Genomic DNA, 27,973 nt, shown 5'->3' with positions numbered 1-27,973 from the left:
AAGAGGGGGAGTGTTGACTCTGACTGGGACTTAGAGGAACCTCGCACCACTGGATCAGAGGACGCCAATGTGCAACAACTATTCCAACTACTGTCGCTGCTGCTCTGCCTGCGTGCTGCTGCCTGCCTGTCCTTGTAACTTCTGCCATGGCATAGCCTCCTCTTCCAGTTCGCCTCTAATCCACTAAGGAAACGGGCATGCATGGGCACAACCAGAGATCTAGGCTATCGCATCCTTTACGTCAGTAATTCACAGTCTGAGGTGAGTCGCTCCTCTCTGCTCTTGTCCTCTCCTCTGTATCACCTCTCAGTGAAGGGGGGGAAAGTCTGTTTAAAAAAAACCTCTGGAGGGGGAAATCCAAGGGATCTGCTCGCTCTATGGGACTGAGCCTGGGATAAGCCACCAGGGAATGTTTTCATTGAAGATTGTCCCTTTCAATCGGCTGATCAAATATCAAATATGTATGGCAGATGAAAGGAGGTAAATCTCAGACTCGTTTTATGCTTAGTTGCCTCTGCTGGGGTGAAGTGGTTAAGGAAGGTTTCAGTCAGCGGTTGTGGAATGCGCTAGTGATGACTTTTAGAGACCATTTGGTCAGTTGAGGAAAAGTTTAAATATGATAAAATGTTTATATCTCATGTGAAGATGAGAAGAAGAAAAAAAAACAAAAAACCACAGCCACTGCTAGCTGACATTTATCAGATCTGGCAGGTCAGTTTTCGGTTTCTGAGAAGATTTTGATCCAGATGTAACCTGACTCGATCGGCATACATAGCAAAACAGTGCTTGCGTACAAAGGCTTGCATGATGCTGCATTTCCTCTCAGTTTTGCAGCTGAACGAGCATTACATCAAAACACGCTCACGTCTAAACCAAAAGGAAAAATAATTGTTGCATGAAGCTGTTGTCCCATGTATGGAGGCAGCAGTGTTGTGAAAGCAGACAGCCTGCAGCACAGAGGTAATGAGAGCTGGGCATCAGTTGGCTGCATCTGATGAAGGACCTTAACTAAAGACTAATCTAGATTAATGGACTGGGTGAACTCACCATCTCCTTACAGATTATTGGAGCTTGGGTGTGTGTGTGTGCAGATGTGTGTGTGTGTGTGTGTGTGAGAGGGGGATGGAGAGAAAAAAAAAAGAGAAAGAGAGAGCATCTTAACTGTCCTTCAATTGCCACACAAAACGCATGTCACTCCCACTCATCCCCACAAACCTCCAGCCATCACTCTCTGTCTCCCCCCCTTCAACCCTATCTCACATCAACACTCCCCTTTGCTCCATTTCACTTTCCGCACACACTGAAAAAAAGGACTCAGGGAAAGAGATGAAGATAGATTAAGAGAGGGGAAATAGATGGAGAGCAAGGCAGAAAGAGGGAACAGACTGAGTAAGTCAGGAAAGGATATTGATTTTTTTTTTTAATACAATTGGAGGGTAATACATGCTGACACTCAAGAGTGACATGAAAAGTGCATACCTGCTGTCACAGCCTTATTTATGTAATGTAAACACAATTATACAAAATTATAGGGTGGGGATGAAAGCAGGTTGTCGCTCAAGAAAAAAAAAAAAAGAAATTACATGTTCCCATTTATCCATCATTGCGTGTCTTCCTTTAACCTTCATGCTGCCTCTGTGAGAACTGGGCACAGCGGTCCAGGAGTGATGGGTGCGATGGCCCAAAGCTTCAAAGCTAATTTTTATTTTTAGGAATCAGTGATATCAGTCTGCACCTCAGCCAGTAATGCTCCAGAGAGAACCGAGAGGAAGGCTGACTCCTCTGCCACATACGAGCGAGTGAGTGCATGCCACCCCAAATGCGGTGGCACATGAAGATGGAAAAGTAGAACAAAACTAGCCTATATTAAAAAAAAAAAAAGCTTTTATACACAGATGTTGTGCACAGAACTGGCAAGAAGAGATGTAATGGTGTTAGCCTGCACAAACTGCAGACTGAACTTTTTTTTTTTTTTTTTTTGTGCAAGGCAACCTGCCTCTCAAGCAAATATGGCATGTGTGGGTGAGGGTGGGAAGGAGTGAGGGAAAGTGCACGTATTCTAAACCAGTGTTGAAGTGTGCATTCGCCTCAGGTGGCCCCCTCCTTGCTGGGAGGGGTACTCATTCATCCAGAAAACAAATTGCTCTCCTACAAAAGAATGACTGCTTTTGGAACAAGCCAGATGTTACCTTTCATGTGCTAATAAGATTATTCATTAAGAATCAGATTTTTTTTTCCCTGGGAACGCCACAACAACGTCATGCAGTTGATGTGAATTGCAAGAAGGAGTGTGTGCGTGCGTGTGTGTGTGTGTGTGTGAGACTTCGTATGTCTGTTGCATACAGAAGGAGGCATTTCATACCTGATCCCACCAGGGTGTTGTAACCAGTGTGCTCCTGGTGTGAGTGTGTGTAAAGCATGTGTCCCCCACTGCTTTGCAGTAGGGGCCCAGTCTGTCGCAGACAGGCCCAGAGGCAGAGTTTACTGTGGTAAAGGGAAAAAAGAGTCTACATATCTATGCGCCTATTGTTTTATGACTTTAAGAGCTACATCTAACAGTTCTTTTCATTTTCAATAGATCATAATCTGCTTACTAACTTTAAATTACTTGTGTTGTTCCAACTAACAACCCAATTTAATTTCCAATTATGTAAAACAGAGAAAAGCAGCTAATTTTTACATTTGAGAGTCTGTAACAAGAAAACTTTTTTTTTTGTTTTGTTTTTTTTTTTGCTTGATAAATTATGCTTTATTGATTATCAAGATTGCTTCTGTGGATAGACAAATCGTTTCAGCACTAATTGCTTGTGTCTTGAGGTTCTTGCACAAATAACATTGTGAACATTATTGTCACTTTCTAATAGAAATTATTGATCACTGCAGGTGGAGGGCAGAGGGCAGGGTCAAACTGTCAAGCGAGTCGGTGGACTAAATGTGAATTGAAACCATTAACTCTCTGCTTTGTGTAGTGTTCAGAAAAATAAGCATGGACGCAAACATGAGATGAAACATCTGGTGGATCTTCTCTTTTTTTTTGAGGAAGGGGGTTCAGTGATTATCTCAACACTTATGAGTCCTGCAAAGAGTTACTGCAGAAGACTGGCATGTCCATGTTTAGTGAAGGTTTAAGGGAGGTCTTTATAAAACAGCTGATAATAAAAAAATCTGTTTTTTGTACAAATTCTGTACAGCCCTCCTCTCTGCTATATGGTTTTCATAAGATTCAGTTAAACTGACAAAATGATACATCTTACCGACACGACAGGATGACTTTGGCCGTCTCTCTCTCCCTGGTCTCTGCCTATTATTGCTCATGGATCCTTCTCCACGTCTTCATCTTCCCTCACCATCTCTATCCCCGTCTATTTTACTTGCATTCAATTCTGTTCCATCCAAGCACCGTGAGAACTCTACGTTCTTGCTCTTTGCACCTGTTTATTCTAGTCCTTTCCTCTTCTATCCTTGTGTGCGGTTGTGTGTGTGTCTTTTTTTTCTTTGCTAGGGATGACTAGGAGGTATCTGAGAGCAGCAGGGGAGTTCTCTAGTTACCCATCAGCTTTGAAACCTCAGCGTGTCTAGAAAGGACAGAGAGAGACGGAAGGACACAAAGAGGAAGCAACAAAGGGGACGAGAATAAGAAGATGAGAATGAAAAAAAATGAGCTACAGAAAGGAGAAAGAGATAATGTTCTGTAGAAAGACGAAGAGCAGAGGAAGGAAGAGTGTGATCTGATGCATTCTGATTAGAGCAGGCAGCCTCTGCAGCGTACATCCTTTCCTGAGGTCTGATCACCATCTAGCCTATATGTTCACTGACGTATGGACCACCTGCTTCCTATAAATTCATCAGGCTACCAAGGACCAACTGTGGTGCAGAAGTAGCACACAAAATAACTATGAGACCACTTTAAACAACGTCAATGGAGGTGAAATGCTAAACAACTATTGTGCTTTATTTTTAATCTTTACAGCTACTTCTGCATATGGAATTGGCCAAGTTAGTTTCTCTTTGGTGGTTTTGTAATCCATGTTTGGCCCCATCCATCAGGTTTGTCAAGCAGTTGAGCAAGATCCGGTTTCAATTCAAGCCATGTTTGGCTGATTAGTGATAATGACCTTCAGTATCTTTATCTGATTATAAATTTATCTGACTCCTAATTTTAGTACGCTGAACATACTGATATTTTACACATTTCTAGTTTTTCAACAGGCTGCTGTAGAATCACAATGGCGATGAAATTTCACTTATCATAGACTGAGATATAATTGCGACAAGGATTGAAATGTGATGAGGTAAAGGGGGTTACCTTACTTTGTTGCCCACTCCTACTTTTGTAGTTTTGTGCTGCACTCTGACCAAACAATATGTTGCTGGTGTTATTTAGTCATTAGCGCGACACTAAAACATGATGATTCTGAGAGAAATCTTTAAAACGGTGCTTGGCAACGGTGCAGTGGTCCATGATGACAGAGCAACAATTACTAGAAAGACAATCCCTTAAAATCCTGTGATTTCCAGTGCCCTTCCATCTTACGGCATTAAGCTACCATTAACTGACAAAGGATTTGCTGCGTTTGGTGTCGGCCTAATGCACTGTACTGCTGTTATCCCTCACACTAACCTGTACAGTCAATCATTCAGCTATATATATACCCTCACATCACACCCTGAGAGCATGGGTGAACACAAGCTTGCTAACAATGATGTAGCACAGACACACACAGAAAACAAAACAAAAAAAAAAACAGCAATAAACCCCCAAACTGTCAAATGACCTTACCAGAAGAATCTAAAGTAAACTATGAGCCTGCATATCTTTTTTTTTTTTTTTTACTGCATAATCAGTGTGCTCTTAAGAGACAGATCAAAGACTTTTCAAAACACTACTAAGCCCTGTGTAATTATGAGCGGAAGCTGACAGAGGAGAGAAAAGAGGAAAACAAAACAAGAGTAGATAAAGCGGGATTACAGTACAGTTTGGAACTTCCATGTCTGTGATGATACTTGCGCACTCATTTGTTCTGGCAGCATCTGAGACCATGCTGAGCTGTAATAATGTAAACACTGTAGCAATAGGAGAGCGGGAATTTTTCAGTTGATCTTGTAGCGCAAGGGTGGACTTAAAGCCCACTTTGTGTCTAATTCAGAAATGCAATGCAGGCTGCATACATTTCACAGTGAGTTTTTTTTTTTTCTGTAAAAACTACAGCTGAGCCATTGTTTGTGAGTTTGAGAAGGAAAATATTGCCTAATATTGCAGGCTATATAGACTACATTGCCAAAAATTACTCCCACATGTGATTGCTGAACATCTTATTCATCCAAATCCATGGGCATTAATATGTTCCTATAAACCGCATCCACTCTTCTGGGAAGGCTTTCCAAAATATATTGGAACCTGGCTGCCAGGATTTGCTCCCATTTAACCACAAGAGCATAAGCCACTGATGTTAAGTGACAAGCTCTGGCCCGCAGCTGACCTTCCAGTTCATTCAAAGGTGTTGTATGTAACTGAGGTCGGGGCTCATCAAACATTTTCTATGGACCTTGCTTTGAGCATGGGGCATTGTTATGTTAAAGCAAACTATTGACACAAAGTTAGAGGCATACTTTTGTATAAAATCTCATTGTATGCTGTTGCATTAAAGGGAAAATTCATGACTGTGAATGTGATGATTTAACAGCAGGTCACCTATGTAGTAGAAATATGTAATTATTTTTGATGTCCTATGACTAGAGAAAACTGAGAAAAAGGCTGTAGATTCCGCATATCGCTTTTAAGTGGGAACCCTACAACAACCAGAATGCATTGCACATCCCATCTAATCTGTTACCGACGGTGTGTTTACAGAACACAGCTGACGAGTACAGTGAAGTACGAGTACTTTACTTCACTGAGGTTTATTTTCATTTACAAAATGTTTTTCCTCATAGACTCTAGTTGTATCGTACGAGTGTGCGAGGATGGAGTTAGTTACCTGGATCAATGTAAACTAAACAGAGAGCTGTAACGTTACACAAGCCGGAATGATGCCAGAGCTGCTGGTGCCGGTGGACAATCAAAAAACCTCTGCTGTATCCATTTCAGCATGGTTTGGGAAGCAATAGTGGATGAAGGGTTGAAAAACTGCAACCAAACACAGTTTCTTTTATTGTTTTGGATGATGAGGAGTCGAGACTGGATTGTGCTTAAAGCTGGATGCAGCCGCATAAGTTACAGGTAACACAGTCGCTGTTTGCTGTTCAATATTCAGAGTTAAAGTCTGATATAATATTCTGTCAGAAAACAAAGTGAGGTTTACCAAAGCACTGCAAAGTTTGTTGAAGCGCAGATTTTTCAGTTTGTCTTCATACTTTCAGACTATCCTCGCTGGTCACTGCTCCATGATGCAAAGCCTCTCTGAATGCAGCATTTCTCTTTCAGCTGCTGCTGTTACAGCTCCCGTGATCGCTTCCTCCTCCGCACTCTGTTTTATCTGATTCCACAGTGCGATATTCAGATGCAAATCATGAAACTGGTCTTCTTCCAAATATGCAGATTTTTTTTTTAACTATTTAGTAGAATGATATTTTAGTGTCTGTTTTTCCCTGCTGCAAGCATAACATGGTAGGCGAAACGTTTTGGGAGACCCACAGTTGACCATCCTTGAAGGTACCACTATAGAGAATAGTGCTGCTGTAGTCCTTATAAGATTTCCCTCAAGTGGAAGTGAGGAGCCAGACCTAAAGTACACAAAAATATGTGGCCATATAGTGTATAAGTAAACAGCTTACTGTTGTACTATTTGTTCTAAGCTGCTAATAAAACATAAATTGAGCAAAAATCATGAAAAGATTTTAAGTAATGTAAAAGAAATGAAGAGGATAATGGAGAAACTCAATGAAACTGCCTGTTAAATGCTTAAACAAGAAAGGCTGTTATGGCTGCTGTTGCTAATTGACATGTATAGCCATATTTCCAGCATTTAATCAATTCAATGGTTTTGTGATGCATACTATATTAATGAATTTTCCCTTCGGTGGAGCAGAAGTGATAAAACAAAATTAGTAAGGCACAAACTTACGGTAAACATTCAATCCCCAGGCTGAATCAGGACACGGAAAATTCAACCTTTTAAGATTTTACCCTCGGCAATGAAAAGTTCAATTAGGCAACTGCCATTCACAATACTGCTGACTCATATGCTGTTTAAAATAATTCAAGTAATGGGGACCCATTTTTAAATTCAAGGTGCGTTGCATTAAATGAGCACGTTCTCCAAGCACAAAAAAACATTTCCATTTAAGAATAATGGATTATATTACTGCGGTAATCTGGATTGTCCTTGTAGCACTCCAAAGCTTCAAAGAATGGCTGAATTAGCAGAGATAATCTTTCCAATAACCAGTCGTGCTAACAGGCTCTTATCATAGCCAAAATGCACTTGTGTCCCTAGATATACCAAATAGACGGAAACCCAAATAGTGACCCATAGTGCAAGCATGACTGCTGTGTGAGCTCTGCTGCCAAAACAAGGTCAGATGTGAACATGTCTGATGTGTTTTAGCCATGCGCAGATGACTCTATGAGGTCTGTTTTTGGTTTGTCCTACTGGGTAGATAATAGTGGGTCAGTCCACTTCACTAACTTGCCCCTAAATTTAAAAAAAAAAAGGGATCAGGGCCACCCTAAAAAGGGTCAGTTGTCACAGCCTTGCATGATGAGTCATGCTGTTTATGCAAGAGGCCAGGGGGTGGTGTTCCAACCTGAATTGAAATACAAGTGAGGCTGAATTCGTCCTGGCCTGAACCCGAACCCAATGGGTAACAAATGAGATATGTAAAGCCAGGGACAAATCATTCAGCCTGCAGTGCTGGCATGTCAAAAAAAATAAATAAATAAAATTTAAATGAGGATATGATACAATACTATGACTCTGTATGCATTGCGGAGCCTGTGTGTAGGGAAGGGAGAGTAGAAAGTACACTGCTGTACCGAGTTAATTTTTTAATATCTGATTATTTAGAACAGGGTGGCATTTCAAATTGTCATCAGATATACTTTTGCACATACTGAATATAATGTTTAATTTCTGCCTTACTTGTAACATAGAAGTAATCATAACACTGGTCAACACTGACCTCATTTGGAGAGGCGATCTAAGGTAACAGTTTAATCTCTTATTCAAAATGTCATCCGTTGAACAAACGTAGAGACGACACTGACACTGATGGAGCAGGAGAGCACAGCCATGCTAGTGAATAGATAATAGTCTGGGAATAAAACGTCACATGGTCAAACAGTCAGAAGCTGAGATTAAAAAAAAAAAAAAAAATGGACTCACAGGCGAAGTAATAATTGTAAAATTAATGTATTGGATTGTGCTATATGCAGCCCTGATTCTTCCCCTTAATATCACTGTACGTCCCTCTGCTTTCACAACTCAATCAACCTAATGGCAAGAGGGTCAGGAGTCATTAAGTGATTATATGCAGACAATACAAGGTGGAAATCTTTATTTCCAACGCAGTTCCTTTGTGTTTCCACTAATAACTACCGTGCGCTTTCTTTTCCTTCAAATGTCCCTGGTCATTCTGAGTGCATAACTGCACTGACTGACTTGAAAACTTCATGAATATGTTGTATTTTGTCCAATTCAAGTACTGTATGAAGCAGTATGTTTTGTAGGAGTGAGGCAACATAATAACCAATAATGAGATTTTTTCCTTTTGTGATACCTTATTGATAAACTTGTAAATACTGTATTGTCTTGAAGAATTGCCTTTACTGTGACACTCTTGTTACTTTGGGCAGAATATCTTAATAGTGTTGTATCTTTGGTTACTCTGTGGTTCCCTAATGCCTTCCGTGTAGGCTTTCTCAACCAGTTTGCACAGAAATTGCATTGCACTGTACTCCCTGGCCATTTTGTCCCATCTGTAATTACCTGTCTGTTGAGAATCAAACAGACATCTGCCTGCACAGCAGAACGCTGCCAACTCTAACCTGTCTATATGGGCATGCTGTGTAGCTCTCAGCTACACACAGCTCTCTGTTTTCAGTGACATTACTGAGCAATGTTTGGATGGTTTCAGGGGAGGACTGTCAATCTGTAACATTGCTCGGTTCAACTCTCTGTAATGGCTTTTCAAGTTTCAAACTTAGGTTACATTTATGAAAAATGTTGACTCTGTTCAAACATGACTGGATAGAGTTTCACAGAATAGTGTCCCGATGCCCATGAGATATTTGGCATCTGGCATACAAGACAAGCAACACTGAAAGTTAGGTATAATGCACCAGGCGAACATAATATTCACTGCAAGACTGTCTTGATTTCTCATGTTTAATGTGGGAAAGCAGCTCTCTAATTTTGGAGAACTTAAGTGTGAATAATGTGCGCTTAAAACATCATAATCTTGGTCATACTTTACTGGCACTGTGACAGCTTTTATTCACACTTAAACTGTGTAGAAAAGATATTGATATTGATTGATATTGAATGTCTAAAAGGGACTATTAAGGATTTTAGATAAGACTGTTAAGATAGGAAAAAAGGGTGGCTGCCTCTCTCTCTCTCTCTCTCTCTCTCTCTCTCAATAGAGCAGGAGGCTAAGCATGCTATCATTTAATTTAATACAGAGCCAAGCAAATACTGTGATGGAGAAGACAGTGAGACAAAATGTCCATTCTATAGCTCGCAGGTAAGTAAACAGACAGGTTTGAAAAGAGGAAGTTATTCCCTGTTGACAGAGAGCAGTCATGGCAGATAAGCTGAGAAGGATAATTGTCCTATCTGATTCAGCATCATGTCTCTTCCATACCTGTGGTAGTGGGATAAGATAATTCATTATCTCTGCTTAGGATGTTACCCCTTAAGGGGTTATTAAAGATGTCTCTGACAAAAGTTTGTCTGTTTGCAGGTATCGTCCCATTTTTTTTTCTTGTGAGTTTTTCTTGTCTGTTAATTCAGAAAATGAACTAACGACACACTCGCACATGTTTAAGGAGTGCAAATACACTCACAAATCAGCACAAAATCCTAATTTTACTTAATTACAAGCTGTTAAAGGGAAAGGTCAGAGAGTGACAAGTCATGCTGAGCCTAATGAACCGTGGAAATAAACTGTGGATCTCAGGCATTATCTTCAGAATAGTCAACAGTATATTGCTACTGTTAACTAAATGTACTCATGTGTGTGAAAGTGTGTATGACTGTTAAGTCCAGTGACCGAAAAGCTCCCTTATAAACTGATACGTAAATACTCATCAAATTAGAAAGTGGGAGAGGAGGAGGTGAAGGAACGGGTTGTGAGAGATGCCTTAACTGGCAATGATAAACGAATGAAAATTATGCCTAAATTGGAGTCACTGGTTTCACAGAGAAGAAGATTAAATGCATCATGGAAATCTGTTAGGATTATTTTTAGGGCGTGCTAAAACCATAACCCTTGCAGTTTTTCAGTAAATAAACACAGAAGGATTGGCAAACATATAAAAGCCCTGAGCAAACTGGCAATAAAAGAGAGATTCAAGGGTTTTCTTTCAAGGGTACAGTAAATACACTGTGCAGGCATATGGAAACATAAGACCTCGTGCTACACCTACACTACACCTTCAGATATATCTCAAATATAAAGAAACTTCATTAAATGTCAAACTAAATTATTCCTGTTATCCTTAATTATCAAGGGAAGTGAATATCTAAAAAATTGGCTCCTTCGAAATATGTATTTGCTATGATTTTTAGAATGCATAATGGACAAGTGTCATTAATATTCATTGTGTTAATAATCATTAAATAACTACACAGGTTCCTCCTTTCATCCTAAGCTTAGAGAGCGTGTGTGTTCTGTCGAGTGGGATGTAATAGTCAGGCAAGGGTCTATGTCTAAGCCATTCATTACCGGTGATTAATATAACGTCTTTTTCCATGCCTCTCAGGAAAAATGGTGAGCAAGGAGGGTGGCAAATGCATGCTCACCAACTCAGAGTCTGACTCGGAGGCAGCACCCTTGCCCTCCACGTCACTGGCACTGGAGGTGAAGTATTCCCTGGAAGCCAGTCGACAGGTGAGGAAGAGAAATAAAGCCCTGCAAGTGCGTTTCAAGGATATCTGTGAGGCACAGAACGAGCAAAGGGAGGCGGAGTTGCAGGCAGTGGGGAAGGGTGGCAAGCCGATCTCATACAAGGTGGCATACCGCAAGTACATGACCGTCCCTGCCCGCAGATCCATCCCAAATGTCACGAGGAGCACAGGCGTGCAGACGTCCCCTGACCTGAAGAAACGTTATCAGACCTTCCCCTTTGAGCGCAAGAAAGGCCACACCTTTAAACACGTGGCGGCCGTGGAAACTTATAAAGGTCAGAATAACGGTTTTGTCATGGAGGTGAAGCAGTCCAAGGCTGCTGAGCAGGGTTTAGATGAGGAGGAGGAGGAGGGAGCCTGCGGGGGGAGTGGAGTCCGGAGGACCAGGGCTCTGCTCCATACTAATGAGTGCATTGCCACAGTGGAGCAGCACACTGCACCTGATGGCCTGTGCTCTGACGCTCTGCTGCTCAGTTGCTCTGCAGACACAGACTGCCTTGCAGACACACCGAGAGGAAGTGGAGCTGGAGCACAGGCAGAGTACCAGCTCTGCAGTGTCCCGTCCAAAGCCAGGACAGGATTACAACACAGGGAGGTGGATACAGATCGCTCGGCCAAGAGGCAGCTGCTCAATCTGGAGGAGGGCTCGTCCCGAACCCTGCCGGACAGGGCCTCCAAGGTTACGGGCCCCATCGCCTGGAACTCCCTTACACAGGTGGAGTGCCTGGACAGTCCGTCTGTGCGGAGCAAGCGGAAGAAAAGCCTTCAGCTCAACGGGCTGCAGAGTGAGACGTTGCCACGTGCCGGCGGAGGCTGTACAACACAGGCACAGTGCCACACAGGACAATTATCTGCCCGGCCTCTGCGAGGCATGGAGGAGCCTCTGTCACCCTGCGGAGGTGGTGAGGCTAGGGGGGCACAGCCTGACCCAACACAGGAGGCCTGCAAGCAAATAGTGCCTATGAATCAGGACGGGGATGTTAAAGCACAGCTCCAGGCCATGGAAAACCTCATCAGCTCCAGCCAAGAGACCATCAAGGTGCTTCTGGGGGTCATACAGGAACTGGAGAAGGGGGAAGCCCACAGAGAAGGGTAAGACATCTCACTTATAGCTTGTGCTTTATACTAGGGATACACTGCTTTATTTCTCCCAATACTTCAACTCACGGTACCTGATAATACAGAGAATCGATCAGATACCAGTGCTCTCTTTTTCCCAAATTTAAAATGTGTATACCTCACTGAGAAAAGAAAAGGCCCTGGTACTCAAGGGGTTAAGCCAAGGAAACATCAGAGACAGAGAACACATTCATGATTCAGCAAGTACCCTCTTGATGTGTCACATTATTTCTCGATCATAGGGACAAGCTTGCATGTGTGACAGCTACTTGACAGAGCCTTGACTGAACCACCCAAAGAGTGTTGAAAAGAGATCACAGTGGCATGTAGCTGGAATAATGCGGCTTCCACCTGGCTGTGCCCTAGAGTGCTATTATAGCACAATATCCTCCTGTGATGACTTTCCTCCAGATATGGTGGAGATGCAGAGCTAATGTGCAGACCAATCATCTCACTCTATTTGGCCCAAGTGGTTAGATGACCTGTCATATAAGTCACTGCCACTGTGGATGTGCTACTTAAAAAACATATGTGTGAGATCAATATTAGCAGTAATGAAGCTTATGCAACCAGTATTTTTGTTTAGAAATAATACTAAAACATTTTGAATATGTGGGTGTGGGGAAATGAATTATGATGATGCTGAAAAAATGAATATCGTTATAAGGAGGACAACACATTATTGAGTGACACTTCACTTATTTTACTGCTTAAGCAATATATTAAACCAGACATTTAACAATTGGCCTTACCAAGCTATACACCACGATGTTTATCTAGTAAGTCCAAGGCCTTTGAAAAAGCCATGGCCTGTGAAAAAGCCATTTACTGTCCAATGGATACCGAGTATATACAAAAGGGTTGCAGATAGCATCTAGCTTGCTGAAATAGAGGATTGTCTATCCAAAGGGAAGAGGCAAACAAAATGGCCAATTTGTTGAGTGAATTGCTGGGGCTCAGCAATCAGATTCCTATCTCTTTTGACCAGCACTGTGTCGAGGTACGGAGCGAGAAAATCCATATAATCAACATCATACAAACCTAGAGTCCAAAAACCTGTGGGACTTACACACACACATACACACACACACACATACACATGCCTGTCAAGCTTATAAGCAAGGAGTATACAACCACAAACGCTTCAAAGTCTATGAAAGCAACTCTCAATATCAACTTGACTGAAGTATAGGGTAAAACTCCATTTCAACAAGGCTTGAGCAAGGAACAGATCTCACAACTGTCTGAGTTTACAGCATCTGAAAAGGCAGTTATCCCCCTTCAATCTTACACCCTTAATCTCCTTATCACCAAACTCATAGAAGTGTTCTGTAAGTGAAAAAGTAAGCGGACATGTGGTGCGGCATGGGGAGCCATCTTCTATGTGGTGCCGAGCACCTGGTTTATCAGATGTGTCTTAAGTGGCAGGTGTGGGAGGAGAGGGGAGGAGAGGAGAGCAAGGGAGAGAGACAAGGAGAAAGAAGAGCCGATTAGAGGCTTAATTTGTAGATAAAAATTAGTGACTAGTGTTTAATGGGGCCATCTGGTCACATACATAAAGAAACAACTACATTGTGTTCTATACTTTAATTACAAAGGCCTACATTTAGTGAAAGTCACTGAACAGTATAAGCCTCTTGTAATCCACATGAGCCCACCTGAACCTCTGCTTTTCTTTATAAGCACAGTCGTCTTTTCCATATTTTTTTTTCATATTTCCAATTTCCAAAGTTGGATTTTTAGCAAGCCAAGCAAAAATTCTGCTTTAGTCGCACTACATTAGTTCCATACTCCCCTTACATAAATGTCACTGACACAACAAATAGGAGTGCCCATGGGCTATAGGTGAATTGAGAGTACAATTACATCTGATATATAACTGCTTATGCTGTATGACATTCATTTTTCATGGAAGGAAATGCAACACTGTGAGCATTCATCACTACACATGTTCATGACACGCTGCTCAGTCAAACATTAAAAATCCTGAGGCTAATGTGCCGAGCCTTGTGTGAAACAATATCCAAGAAAAAAAAAAGACATAGGAAATGAGAAAAAAGGCTTTGGTACTTTGTAAAAAATGGTGGAATCTTTCATTGGCTAAAACAAACTGTAGAACCACAGTTCAAATCTGCCAAGCTCAAATAACTATTTCAACCAGAGACTAGTCGTTGTGTCAGATGTCATGTTCATTGACCCTCAACATAGAAACTATGAGCCTCAGCCAATGTTTCTATGGAAAAGAAACCAGTCAGATGTGTGAACCAGAGCTACATGAAATGACAAGCGTATCAACATTTCAACTGAAAGCAAACCATCACAACACAGTTGCTGAATTAATCAAAAATTGACCCTGAATCTGAAAATGAACTGATTAAAACTGCTGAATCTGATTGGATGTTTCCTATATGCATGCAAGCACACGCACACATAATGTATATCCCTTGAGTTCAGCTCTGCCCAGGGCATATAACATAGTGTGAAGGGTGCGATGCAGTCCTAGAGTATATTATTGGTTGCATCCAACAGCACAAAGCCCTGGAATAAATTTGCTGTATCATCAGCCAGTGTTGGCAAGCCAGACCCAATTAATCACACTCATGGGAACTTGTTGCTAGCCTGTCTATTAACACTGTGTATGTGTGCATGTTTTTATGTCTTTGGACTCCCACCCACTCAATGACCTTTGGGAGGGCGCACCTAGGAGCACAAAGGAGGAGGGGGGTGTATAAATATAATGTTAATGGCACTTTTGGCTTCACTCTCCCAAGGGAGGCCAGCCGAAATGAGCTCTGCTCTCCTATTTTTTCTTATCAACTCAGTGTGAAAGAGGGGCGGGGAGGGACCAGAGATGGAGGGAGAAAGAGATCTAGACAGCATGAGGGTGAGAGATAGGGAGAATAAGGGTGAGTTGTTCCAAGGACGTGATCCAGTTGCCCATGCACCCCATCGGCTGCTTATCAATTGGCTCATCTGTTTGGAAAGTGAGGGCGGCCTTGACCTTCCTGACTGCACTGCACTGCACTGTCAACTCCTCTCCACTGGCAACTCCCTTTGGATTACAATTAATCCAAGCTGCAAACTTCCAGTAAACTTCCCCTTATCACTTCACCCATCGTCTTCTCAGACTCTCCCCATTACCTCATTCTGCTACAGCCTTAAATAACAATATTGGTATCAACACCTCTAATATACCTGTCAGAACATGTAGGACAGAAAGGAGTAGATAAGGAGGGTAAATTTATGATAGTGGTTTAATTTTTATTGGTGCCGCACCTTATGGGCAGCGTGACAAGAATCCCTGAGGAAGAACAGAAAAGTGTTTCTGCTACTGCAAAGATCAGAGACAAGAAGTAAATGTGGAAGTTTGCATATTAACCACAAATATAGCCGCAAGTGGCGATAAGTGGGGTCCAGGCACATAATGTGATATACAGGTATTATACAACTTTTGAACCACAAGAGTTCACAACAGATGGGCAGAAACACTACGATGCAAACACCTTGGTGCCTGGATTTGAACAGGTGACCTTACAGTTAGGACAAGGCATGTGTTTAGACCACTAGGCCATCAGGACAAGACAGGTCTCGCTGCTAGCAGTTGACACTAAACATTAACTTAGTTCAGCATACAGTTAGTAAAGTACTGCATTGAAGTCAAAGAGATTGAATGACTTAATGATCTGTAACACTTAACCATGGTGAAATATTTTGCCAGTGATCAGTATATCAAAGCAATTTTGTACATTTTTTTTTATAAAAAGTGGTCCCTTATGCCTTTAACTCCCAGAGGTTGAGAGAGCTTGAGAGAGGAGTGACACCTGCTGACTGGGACATGACATTGGATCATATATTGAGAATTTCAGGAAAAAATGGGCAATTATGAGAGATAAAAAGTTTTACAAAAAGTTTTGATGCCCCCTAGTGGCAGAATATCCCAGTACTGCGACATAAAGCTAAGACCTTGCATCCAAACACCAAGTTTGGTTACAATAGCTTAAGGCGATTTCAATTTATGAGCATTTATGTAAAATTGAACTTAAAGACACAGGTTTAAAAATGTATCATTTCAAAACGGACTGAAATATCGGAATTTCTTTAACAACTTAAGATCAGCGAAGTCTGTAGATAATCCTGACTAAGTTTTGGGATGATTTGAGAAAATTGAGAAAAAGTAGCAAAATTTGACATTTTGAGCAGAAAACCAGTGGAGCAAAGATCACTTGTGATTAAAATGATAAAAGAATTTTGACTCTAGGCTAAGCCATTTGAGATAATTGCGAAAACATAAACTTCATTATTATAGCACCACCTTAAGGTCAATGAGTGTCATTTTATGTGCCTGAGTATTGGGTGGAATTTGCAACCCACCTGCCAATTTTGGTGTTTCTAGGTCTCACATTTTTTGTTGCACAAACACTTTTAGTGGAGAAAGAATAATAATAATGAAAAAAAACAATAGGGTTCCATCAGCTTCGCTGCTTAGACCCCTAATTAGGAGAAATATCCACTGGCTTTAGGAGGTGTGTTGCATACAATCTTCAGAAACCCGATGACAGTGTTTAATCACCTTACAAAAAAGCCATGAGGATAGTTTTTGTTTTACTTGCTAAGGTTTTTGGATATCTATCTCTGAAACTTTTGCTGCCTACCCAGTACAGTGGAGGTGAGTTGAATTTCCTTTGTGGTGCATTGAAAATTACATTAAAAATGTGTTTGGTAGAGAGTACTTTGAATAAAGCTGTTCACAGTGGGATCTATAGATTATCCAAATAAAACTACAACTATCTCCATGGCTGGGTACCACTGTGGTAAGTGAGAATATGCCCTTTGTATTTTGGTTGAATTGACCCCACAGTGTACTCTTCACTAAGTCAATTACATGGGTTCATACCTGTCTACCAAGGTGATATTAACACAAGAGGTTGAGAAATTGATTGTGGAAAGAGTAATAATGCTAAGTAAATAATGCTTGTGATGACTACAAATGCCTCCATCTGACTAAAACTGCTCCAGTAGGAAATTGGTTATATTAGGTAGTTCGGTGTGACCCCGTCTGATTGCAAAAGAGAGTGGTTGATGTAGGACGATACCTGGGAAAATATCAGCTGCAAGAAGCTTGACATTTTGTACTGGGTTTACGAGATCACTTTCTGTTAGTGCACCAGCGCAGTTCATAACCATAAAAACCAACCAGCGAAGGATTTCCTTCTTGTCCATGTCATGGGTGAAGCGAGTCTACAATGTGTCCATTGTAATAATGTCATTAATTACAAGAAGAAACACTTACTGTCAATCAATACGCACATTTCCACATGCTAATCCAATAAAAAAAAGCCATTGAGCCTTTGAAGCATGTAGCCACATAGTTCCATTCAGGGTCAACACCTGGTCTTAAGATGCCCCTTGAGAGCCGTTATGACAATATTTCATCCCAGAGACAACTGATGATGGAACAATATGAGGACACACAGGATATGATATAATAGGATATTGATGGGTTTGAATGTGAATTTGGTGAATCAATATCACAATGGAATGAAGAGGGACTCACAGTATAAAGCCGAAGGGCTGCTGTCCTAAACAAAACTGTAAAATTTTATTTGCTTACAGGATCCATTTATTTTTTTCCAATGATTCTCAATTTTTCCAGGTTATAAACATGTTCATACTGAAGATAACTCATATTGACGCTGTATAAAACTATCCTGTACAGAATGGATTAATCAATGGTGGGAATCTCAAGTGTGAGAAAATAGGTTTGATATTAGGGAAAAGTTGGGAGTTGCTCATACCAACAATGCAAGAATAAATTAAGACTAACAGTGGAAAAACAAATACTGTTTAAACAATTAGTGCATTACTTGATTAGTTGAGGAAATGTATAAAGAACTGTTCTGATAATAAATTAATCATTTAGTACATTTAAGCAAAAATGCCGAACCTTCACTGGTTAAAGGATTTGCTGCTTTTCCACATTTTATATAATTGTAAACTGAATGCTTTGGGGTTTTGCACTCTTGTTCGGATAAAATAAGCCATTTTAAGACATTACATTAGGCTCTAGGAAATTGTCATTCTCAATTTTCTCACTTTTGTATAAAAAAATAATCAAGAGATTAATTGGTACTGAAAATAATCAGCCCAAGGAACTTTATGTAATTCTAAAGTTATGTTAACAATCCTGACATAAGTCCTTGATAAAACTACCTTTCAGCGCAGCCCATAAACTCATCCTACACACCACTTTGCCTTATCTGACCTCCAATCAGTCAACCACAGCTAATGGCTGACACCGTGCTCTTTCTGCTCCGGCTGCCGGACACAGGCCACTCAGGAGGGCAGCGTGACTCCTCATCACCCTCATTTACTTCAGTCCTGCTAACGAGGGATGACAAACAAGATGAGAAAGGAAGGTGTGAGGGAGCAGCTTAACAAGTCCTGTAATTACTCATTCACGACTCTTATCTTCCCCACAGACTCTCCTATCGAACCGGACAGGACACGGCTAACTGTGACACATGCCGGAACAGCGCATGCATTATTTACAGGTTAGTGGTCATTTCTCTTCAAAGACATGATGATCCAAATGTGCCCTGTCCTTTCTCCTTGAGGGAAAGTGAACAGGTGGAAAGGGGACAGGAGAGTGGAGGGGAAGGGATAGGGGATGCAAGACTAATGTGGATGCTGTTAATGAGAACATGGGGACGTGTGACATTTACACACCACTCTCTCTCTCTCTCTCTCTCTCTGAATCTATACATCTTGTCTGGCTCCCCCGTTGTCCCTTCACACCCCTTTATTCACTGAAGGGTGCTTAGCAGGTGTAGGGTTAGCTAGATTTAGAGACAAAGGGCACACAGCTGAAAAGTAGAGAGGATACACTATGTAAAATGAGTGAGCACAGGGACACGAAAGGTGAAATTAATTACCGTCCAAACATCACGAAATATCATCACTGTGTGCTGTTGCCAAGCCAACTGAGCCTCTGCATACTTTCAAATTCAGTTCAATTTATGTGACAACCAGCAGACGTGAGTCTTAAGTCATTAGTCTACCAGGGTGAATAGTTATCTTCTTATGACGGTGTGTGTGTGTGTGTGTGTGTGTGTGTGTGTGTGTGTGTGTGTGTGTGTGTGTGTGTGTGTAACTATAGCCCTTTTCACACATGCACTGCAACCCTGAAATTTTCCGGACATTATCCAGAGAAGCTGCATATGTGAGCACAAATATCCATATCAGTCGAATGGGACATTAAATGGACTTTACCCTGCCAGCGCTTTAGCACAAGGTCCGTGTAATGTCCGATTGAGCCCATGTGTCACTACATTCAACAGAGAATTCAAAGCGAGCGACCTACAACTTCTCGCTGCTATAAGAGCAACAAAATCTGGCAGTAAGGGAGACGGTACGAGCAATTTATCAAACAGACGCTTAACAAGCAGAACATAAACTTAAATATGTCTTTGACTTCCAGCAGTCAACTCCCCTTTCATCCACAGCTGCTATTTTACACATGCGACTGGTGCTGGAAAAACACAGCAGGCCAGCTAAGCTACATTGTTGCTGTGAAGCTAGCGCTAATGGGAGAGAGGACTTCCTGTGATTTCTCGTACAATAAAAGCTGTTTTAGTTCTGATTAAAAGTTTAAAAATGTTGAATTACAACTGTAGCATACTTTTTGCGTCATGTCCTGCCTCCTTCATCCCTCGCTAAACCAAACGGAGTATTTCCAGTAGGTGAGAACATGTCTGACGCAGACAATCTCCTGCTATGTGCTGCATGTGTGAATGGTCCGGAGTTCGTATGTGAAAACGGCTTATGTGTATGTACTTTACTGATGAGGTTTCTTTGTGTGTTTATGAATGAGAAAAGACGCTGTAACAAGTAGTTGATTAATCGATTGGTTGATCGACAGAAAATTAACTTGCATTAATTTTGATAACTGATAACTGTTTCAGTAGCTTATCAAGCAAAAAAGTGACAAAAACAATGTGAGGAATTGCTGTTTTCTTCTGTTTTACGTTGCTGTAATTGAATCCCATTAATGACAACTAATGTTATTAGTTTTGCAGGTCTGTGGTCATAAACCAAAGAATTGGACAATATAAAATTTTGACCTGATGGTGGCACTAGATGAAAGTTAGTAGAATTTATTCCCTAGGGACCTTGAATGTCTGCAGCAAATTTCACAGCAATCCCTGCAATAGTTGTTGAGATATTTCAGTCTTGACCAAAGCGATGGACCAACCTACAGAATGATATCGTCATCTCGGAAACAACAGTGCTAGCGTGGCTAAAATCCGTAGTTTAAATCATATAACAAAAATAATTAGTAAAGGCTAGGGCTGCAACTAACAACTATTTTCATTGTTAATTAATCTGTTAATTATTTTCTCCATAAATCTATTAGTTGCTTGGTCTATAAAATGTCCGAAAACGGTGAAAAATCATCATCACTGTTTCCCAAAGCCCACAGTCCTTAACCTAAAGCTATTCAGTCTATTATCACAGAAGACTAAAGAAAAGAGAACACACTGACATTTAAGAAGTTGGAATGAGAGAATTTTAGTATTTTTTCTTAACAGTCCTCCTCCACTAAAAAATGTGTTTTTCTTCTTGTCACTTGAGTTGCACTTTTGAGCTTCACTGTGCAGAATAATGTACGTGCGGAGTCTGACACCAGAAGGCTATTTTCACATTCATCTGTTAAGAGGGAGAACGTTTCTCTTCACCTTAAGTCGAGAGCTTAAAGTGTGTACCTATAACCGTGATTTCTGTCATCACAACTAGTTTGGAAGCCGATCATGGCCCAGTATGATGTAAGATGTGGGAACTTGAAGCCTCCAGTGCACATATACTGAGAATGGACTTTTCAGTGAAGACATCTTGTGTCCAGCAGTTAAACTATTGAAGTGAACAATATTTGCATATTCATAGATTCTGGAATTTTTAATGAGGGAGAAAGAGTAGACTTTTTTTTCTGTAAAAACCATGTCAGACACAAATTATTATTCAAAGTAGAGTATTTTAACACATCTTAAAACATGTCTGGAGGGGATCTTTAAAAAATCACTTAAAACAATTAATCAATTAACAAACTAGTTGGTGGTTAATTTTCTGTTGATTGACTGATCGAGTAATCATTACAGCTCTAGTTCAGGCCTGTGTTGTTGTATGTGCATATGTGTATGTGTCTATCTGGCTGTTTTTTCTGTTCGGTACTTGATGATTCCAACAGTCAAAAAAGGACAGGACGGGAGAAAGACGAGAAAGAAAAGAGATTTAAAGAGTAGGAGGGTGAGAGGTGATCAATAAAACTGTTTTTAGTGGACACTGCTGTTCCACTCAGTCAGCATTTCACCTCTGAAGAGCCATTTAAATCATTTTCCATCTACTGTCCTCAATAACTGATAAGCCTCTGGCCAAACTTCATTCGTCTCCTAAAAACGAAGGAGCAGGGCACTGCTGTGTTCCCTCTGATGTTTGAGGGAGGTACATCATCTCGTAAAGTGCTAAGAGTGCGTTTAAATCGTGACAGCACCCCCCCTCCCCTCACCCCGTAGCTGCAGGGTCGACAACAAGTATGGACGCTTCGACAACCATTCAATGACAGCAAGACGAAGTGAGTTATGGCACATGATGTGAAGGACACTGGAAGAGCACAACACCGTATGGGGGGATTAAGGGACAATGGGTTGGGTGTATGAATAAAGGATGGATGAAATAGGACAGACTGCTGAGATGGGAGCTCGCCTGGTATTATAAATTAGTCAGCACCATGCTTAATGCTAACTCTGTGTGATTTGGCCCTGGGGAAGAGAAGGCCCAGCTCCCTCTGGTCTACCTATCCTATATCTCTGCGGTGCCTGCATGAGTAAAGACCAACTGTGCTTGCCCTGCTGTGCCAGCCTCCGCAAAACTCTGGAGACATTCGCTAACCGTGCCTCCGAATATGTGAGGACAAACTGCAGTGTGATAACAAGTCTAAATTTGAAAACATATGAGCAATTCCATTTTAAGGCTCTTTTTGTCAGGATATTCCTGTCAGCTCAGAGGGTACCTATACTGATTACTGGTGTGCTGGAAAAAGGTGTTTCATTTATATATCACCATGACCTGAATTCTCAATGAAGGTTTAAAATATGTAAAATACAGACTGCAATAAAAACTATCATCAAGTGCGCCCGTTTGAATACGAGCCAATTATGCGTATGTGTCAGCGAGATGTCCAACATATCTGTCTTATCTAGATTTTTTCTTATTTGAAAATCCCCAGAAAAAAGAAACTGATTGAATATTACATAAAACTATCACAGACAAAGTCGGGTCAGATTTGTTCTTTGACTTGGTCGTCGGGGCTGATCATGCACGCACAATGACAGCTGTCTCCAAACAGGCATTATATTAATATGAAAACCCCACATTTTGGCTTCCTAGAAGTGCCACAATCAATTGAAACGCTTCATCTGCGGAGGAAGTGCAGAAAACAGAAACTCAATACAAAATAGGAGTCTGGTTTTTTTTGTGACGAACCTTGCCGGGTCTGGCAGGGTTTCAACTTGATAAAAGGGTTAAATTGATTGTTAAATTGACATGAGTTCTCCTTGAAGAGACTCGCTTGGCATGGTAAATCGTGTTGATTGGACACAGAATCAAATATAGCAGTAGTATTCACACAGGCAGGAGGATTAAATAGCAATCTAATTACTTAGATCTCCATGAAAACAACCTCTCTGGAGGTGGAGGAACACAGGATAGAAAGCAGAACCATGAAGGAACACACAGTGTACGTAGGAAGAATAACTGTCTGTGATCTCTATTAGGATTTTTTTGGGAGTATGTTTGTGTCTTTGTGCCGGGGCTGAACTCTTAAGTTTGCAATGTGGTTGGTCTTATCACCAGAGTGGACATATGGATCCATAAATCATTTCAACACAACCCAGTAAGGAGCCAGCCATGCGCTCTTCAGTATAATCAATTTATTCAAGAATACATGGCATCATCTCAAAGTCCATCCTTTGCATAACAACAGTACCAGATCAATACAGTGCTGTAGTCAATCTATGGACATGGACTTCAAACAGAATACACAAACTGCTATAGTCTCTTGTCATTGTCTGGTCTCACTTTCCTCATTCTGAACCATCTTGAAAACAGTGTGTCTTTCTTTCATCCTCTGTCAGTAACTTTCTCTCTGTCTCACTGTTTCTTCAGAATGTGTTATCTCCTACTAACAGCTAACAGTGTGTGTTCAAATGAACTTGGGGACTCGGTGCTTAATACAATGTGCATGACATTGAAACAGAATAGGAGAGAAAGGGATGAAAAGATTATTGCAATTCATTCTATCTTGCCAGGTGATGTAATATCTGTTGCTGAGAAAGGTGGGGAGAGGGGAGGGATGGAGAAAAAAAAAAAGAAAAAAAAGTCAGCCAGCAAGCATGAGAGACAAACAAAGCAAAAGGCTGGACTGAAAGAAAATGAGACAGACAGGATGGTGCAGAAAAGCTGATTTGAAATGCATTCCACTTATTTCAAGACCACAGGCATTGGGTCGTGATACGTCTTGACGCGGAAAGCCTGTAATCTCATTTTCCTCACATTGCATTCATATGGGCTAATATGCTGATAAAACAGGGAGATGGATTTAAGTGGCTGTGATTATTACGGAAGTTGATTAGGGAGGTCCCCACTACTGGGTACCATTGTTCACAATGGATGACAGTTATGTCCCATCAGTTCAATTTTGTCATTAGCTTGCATGTCTTCCAATTAATTCAGAAAAGGGTAAGTGCAGCTGATCATTAAACTAACTATCTCATGGTAAAACATTCTTTGAATAACAATGTGCAGTGCAAATAGATAGTAAAAAAAAAATAATCAACAAAAGAATGGGTATTTAAAGGGAGGAAAAAATTTCCTATCTATTGTGCGAGGCTATAAAAATCAATTAAGCATTGCCAGAGGCTGAAGAGCTGATTACATTATAACATATGGAAATTACTGAGCAGCAAGGCTGTCCTACCGCATGACTCTGCTCGGGGAAGATATCTCTTTTTGTACAAGCATAAGGATGTTTTCCAACATGGTGGCAAGCTGGTTACCATAGCTACAAGAGTGATCCTTGGTAGGACAGACACTGTGAAGGGACAGTGAGGACAGTCAGGAAGAGCACATTCACACCCGGGGATGATAAGGGAACAAAAAGGAAGGCAGGGTGAGAATGTGAAACAGGGAGACGGAGAGAGGATGAAGGAGACGATGATAAAGGCTCAGATGTTTTAAAAGTGCAGCGAAAGGGAAGGTGAGAGGTGTTCATGGCAATGAATGAGGTGAAGCAAGAGGTTGGGGCGTGGGACAGCGAATAGACAAGTTTCTTTCTTTTTTTTTTTCCCCTTGTATGCACACTTCTCCTGAGCAGGAACATTTACAGAAAAAGAGTGTGAATAAGTAAAAAAAAGAGAGACAAAGCAAGAATGGGGGAGAGAGGTTAAAGACTGACAAGGTCCAAAGTGCGAGGAAGCTTTAGCAGATTAAAGTCCCTCTACACTTACCACAGCTGAGGCTGTAATCTGAGTTTCACTTAGCAGAACCTAGTAGTCAGATGTGCGCGGGTGTGGGATTACAATGATGGCTGGTAGAGATAAATCCCCTAACACCCCAAGGGAATGTGGAGTAAACTGAGAAGCAAAAGACTCTGTTTGTGTGTAAAAAAAAAAAAATCCAACAAATTATTCCTGCTACCTTTTGCTGATGTTTTAATATTATGCAGGGATCAAAGCAACATGATATAAACTAAAATCCTAAAAGGCTCGCATCAATACCCATGCTCTGATCTCAGTTTTAGTAAAGCAAATGATCTTTGGTTCAACACCCCCCTCCAGTGACCCAGCACTCCTCACTGGGTAAAATACTAATGGGCTTCCCTCTAGCTTAATGAATCACGATAAGAATGCAAATAACAAAAACGACAGCGGCAGCCGAAGTGGGCAGCCAGATACAATCGAAAATAAAGGATGGGAAATAAGGATGAAGTAAAAAGAGAGAAATGTAGGTCACTCTGCCAGGCTGAGCAGTGCTGTGACAGATGCCTGTGCAGGGGTCAAGTGAGAACAGGCCACGACGAAGATACTTAATATGGTTAGACGGGCGAGTGTGGCAGTCAAAACATGTCAAGATTAAAAGAAGCATGAAGGAGAAAAGAAACCTGAGCGGTTTCGGTGTTGATGAAGGGAAAAAATATACACGGTAAGATTTATCAAATAAAAGCAGGTACTGCAGACTGGCTCAAAATAAGGGAGGAGTAATTCACATTTCCATAGTATTAATCCATAAGTACAATAACATAGTCGTGCTATAATCACCATTCTACTGCCTTGACCTTCTCTTTTTAAAAGAAATCACTCACTATTTCATTCATTCTGATGGAATCTGCAAATGTTTTACAATAAAAGTGTTCCTTTGAAGGACAAGTATTACACTTGTTGAGGTTTTCTGGAAGGGTTTTTAATGTGACACACATGAAGGTAGTGGTTGGGCTTCAGCTACAAGCAGAAGCAGATCAGAAAATAGAAAGGCTTCCAACTAAAATATTATAAAATATATGATAAAAATATCTGTGTCCCTTTGCAGTGTGGAGCTAGACTTCAAGCAGCAGGAGGACAAGCTGCAGCCGCTAATGAAGAGGCTTTGCCCTACGGAGGACGCCCACTTCGCCCCCTTGTCTTTCCCCCAGGAGGCCTTCACCTCCACCCCGAAACGCAAGTCCAAACCTGACTCCAAGAAGCACGCTCGCTGGAAACTTTGGTTTCTGTGAAAAAACACAGGACTGTCTCCTCCTCGTCTACCGATGCACAGGATTTAATGCATCCATTTGTCGTCAAAATTTTGGTTCATCGTTTTCTTGTTTCGTTTTTTTTTTCCGAGTCACATCTCTTTGGCTTTTTGTAGACCCGGTAACCTGTAGTTATGGAGAGCTCCACCACTGGAACCCCCTTCTCAGAGATGACAGGATGTGTAATGTGGGACACGAGTGTGGATTCCATGGAAAATTTAAAATGTCAAGCTTACCAAAATGGATTCAGAGTTATTTTGAACATATTTCTTCAAACAGGGTGTGAAATTACACCAGGGCAACATATTTGGAAATCAGCAAGGTGAGAAGACGAAATTTCATTTTCCTCTGTCTATTTGCATATATTTTTCTAGCAGACGTCTACGGGGTCCTATTCTATGATAATGGTTCAGTGACCGTCACATTTCTATTCACCAGTTGGGACTTTGTCTATCTTCCCAGCCTCCAGGAGAGGTTGGCAATTCAACCACAATGCCCTGAGGTCTACATCAACAGCATATCACCGTACTGCAAAGCACAATTAACACTGTTCAGGATACATTTTCTCCAGAATAATGGAAAAGAAACTATTTTGAGTATTAACTCACATGTGTAGATCACCTATTAACATACCAGAATGAAGACTTTCATAATATCTGAAGAAGAGACCTAATGGACAAAGAAAGCAGAGATGTTTATTGGAGTTCTATGATCAACTTTCTATCCATCGCTAAAATGTCTCCTTGAATCAACTGACTTTGAAGTAAAGAATGAATAAATAACACTTATTTTCTTAATAACATTTGCAAAGTTAGACGTCAATGTACTTTTTTCTATATAAATATATATCTATATACATTCACCTTAAGGTTTAGTGGAATATATTTATTGAGCTGCAGTAAAGGGGGCTGTGTATTTCAAAAACTACAGTGCATAGAAGGTTAAATTATTTCAGATTCCTTTTCAAGCATCAAACTAAGTTCTTACTAATCTCACAGTGCATACAGTCATTAAAACTCAATACCCTGAAGTAAAGGAACCCATACAGTCAAACTTCATCAGTATAAAACTATAGAAAGTTGTGGCTCGACACACACACAAAAAAAAGATCCTCCTATTGTTTCAGCCATGACACCAAGTATAATAAACAATGTTGGTTCTCAGCACATGTGAGGGGTAACAGGAGATAGCTGTGATTGTATTGCTGCAGTATCCTGCATCAGCTACTACATTAGCTACTGAAACCAAGCCAGAATGACTGAATGTGCCACCTCTGATCACAACCAGGGCTTCTACAGTGCAGGGTGGCAGGCGTGTAGCCTTGCATGCTTTTTACAACCCTCGGATTTTGCAGGATATTTTCTAGCTTTTCAAGAAACAATTTTTAAAGAGAACGATGACCTTTTGGTTCTTTTTTTCCTTTTTTTTAAATTACGAGCTCCTGCTCATCTCTTCCCATCTATTGGACTTAAGTAAAAACTCATGTAGTTAACTCCACACAGGGTTCAAAGACTATGTATAGCCAAAATAATATTTGCATTCACTATAAACGAATATTTGTTATATAGCATAAAATAGGGCTAATGCCATTTTAATAAGTGGGAAAGCAGCCAATATCTAAAAGAAAACATTAAGTTAATAGCGCCTGCAGGAGCATAAAACCTAAATCACTCTCAAAGCCAAAAACACTGCCCCAAAAGAGGAAATGCGCCAAAGTGGTTTCAAGGGCATGATAGAAACATCTTTATCTTCTGTCACAACAATCTACAAGATATCACTGGTTTGACTGTCACAAGCTCCCACATGCTGCTTTCTGTTGGCTACATGTGATTCACACCTCCACTCTTGTACATGCCAGATTGGTTTATTTCAGTAGTTATACTGTAGCATCAAGAGAGAACTAGATGTTTATCTGTACCTTAAAGAAGTGCAATTGATTTATTATGTG

The 27,973-nt window shown here is 40.9% G+C and overlaps 2 protein-coding genes across 5 annotated transcripts in view; one reads left to right on the top strand and one right to left on the bottom strand.

Moving 5' to 3' along the window:
• Nucleotides 1–27,973, bottom strand: part of dock1 (dedicator of cytokinesis 1) — a 184,852-nt gene that overhangs the window by 79,105 nt on the left and 77,774 nt on the right. The gene's annotated exons all lie outside the window — the stretch shown is intronic.
• Nucleotides 14–27,972, top strand: LOC122970821 (inhibitory synaptic factor 2A). The gene is made up of 4 exons (XM_044337100.1): nucleotides 14–261; nucleotides 10,925–12,161; nucleotides 18,668–18,739; nucleotides 25,824–27,972. The coding sequence occupies exons 2-4, from the start codon at nucleotides 10,930–10,932 to the stop codon at nucleotides 26,005–26,007; spliced, it is 1,488 nt and encodes a 495-aa protein (XP_044193035.1). The 5' UTR covers nucleotides 14–261; nucleotides 10,925–10,929; the 3' UTR covers nucleotides 26,008–27,972.

The sequence above is a fragment of the Thunnus albacares genome, chromosome 20, assembly GCF_914725855.1.
Source record: "Thunnus albacares chromosome 20, fThuAlb1.1, whole genome shotgun sequence".
NCBI classification, from domain to species: domain Eukaryota; kingdom Metazoa; phylum Chordata; class Actinopteri; order Scombriformes; family Scombridae; genus Thunnus; species Thunnus albacares.
Note: the sequence above shows the minus strand (reverse complement) of the source record. Positions and strands in the feature narration are given on the sequence as shown.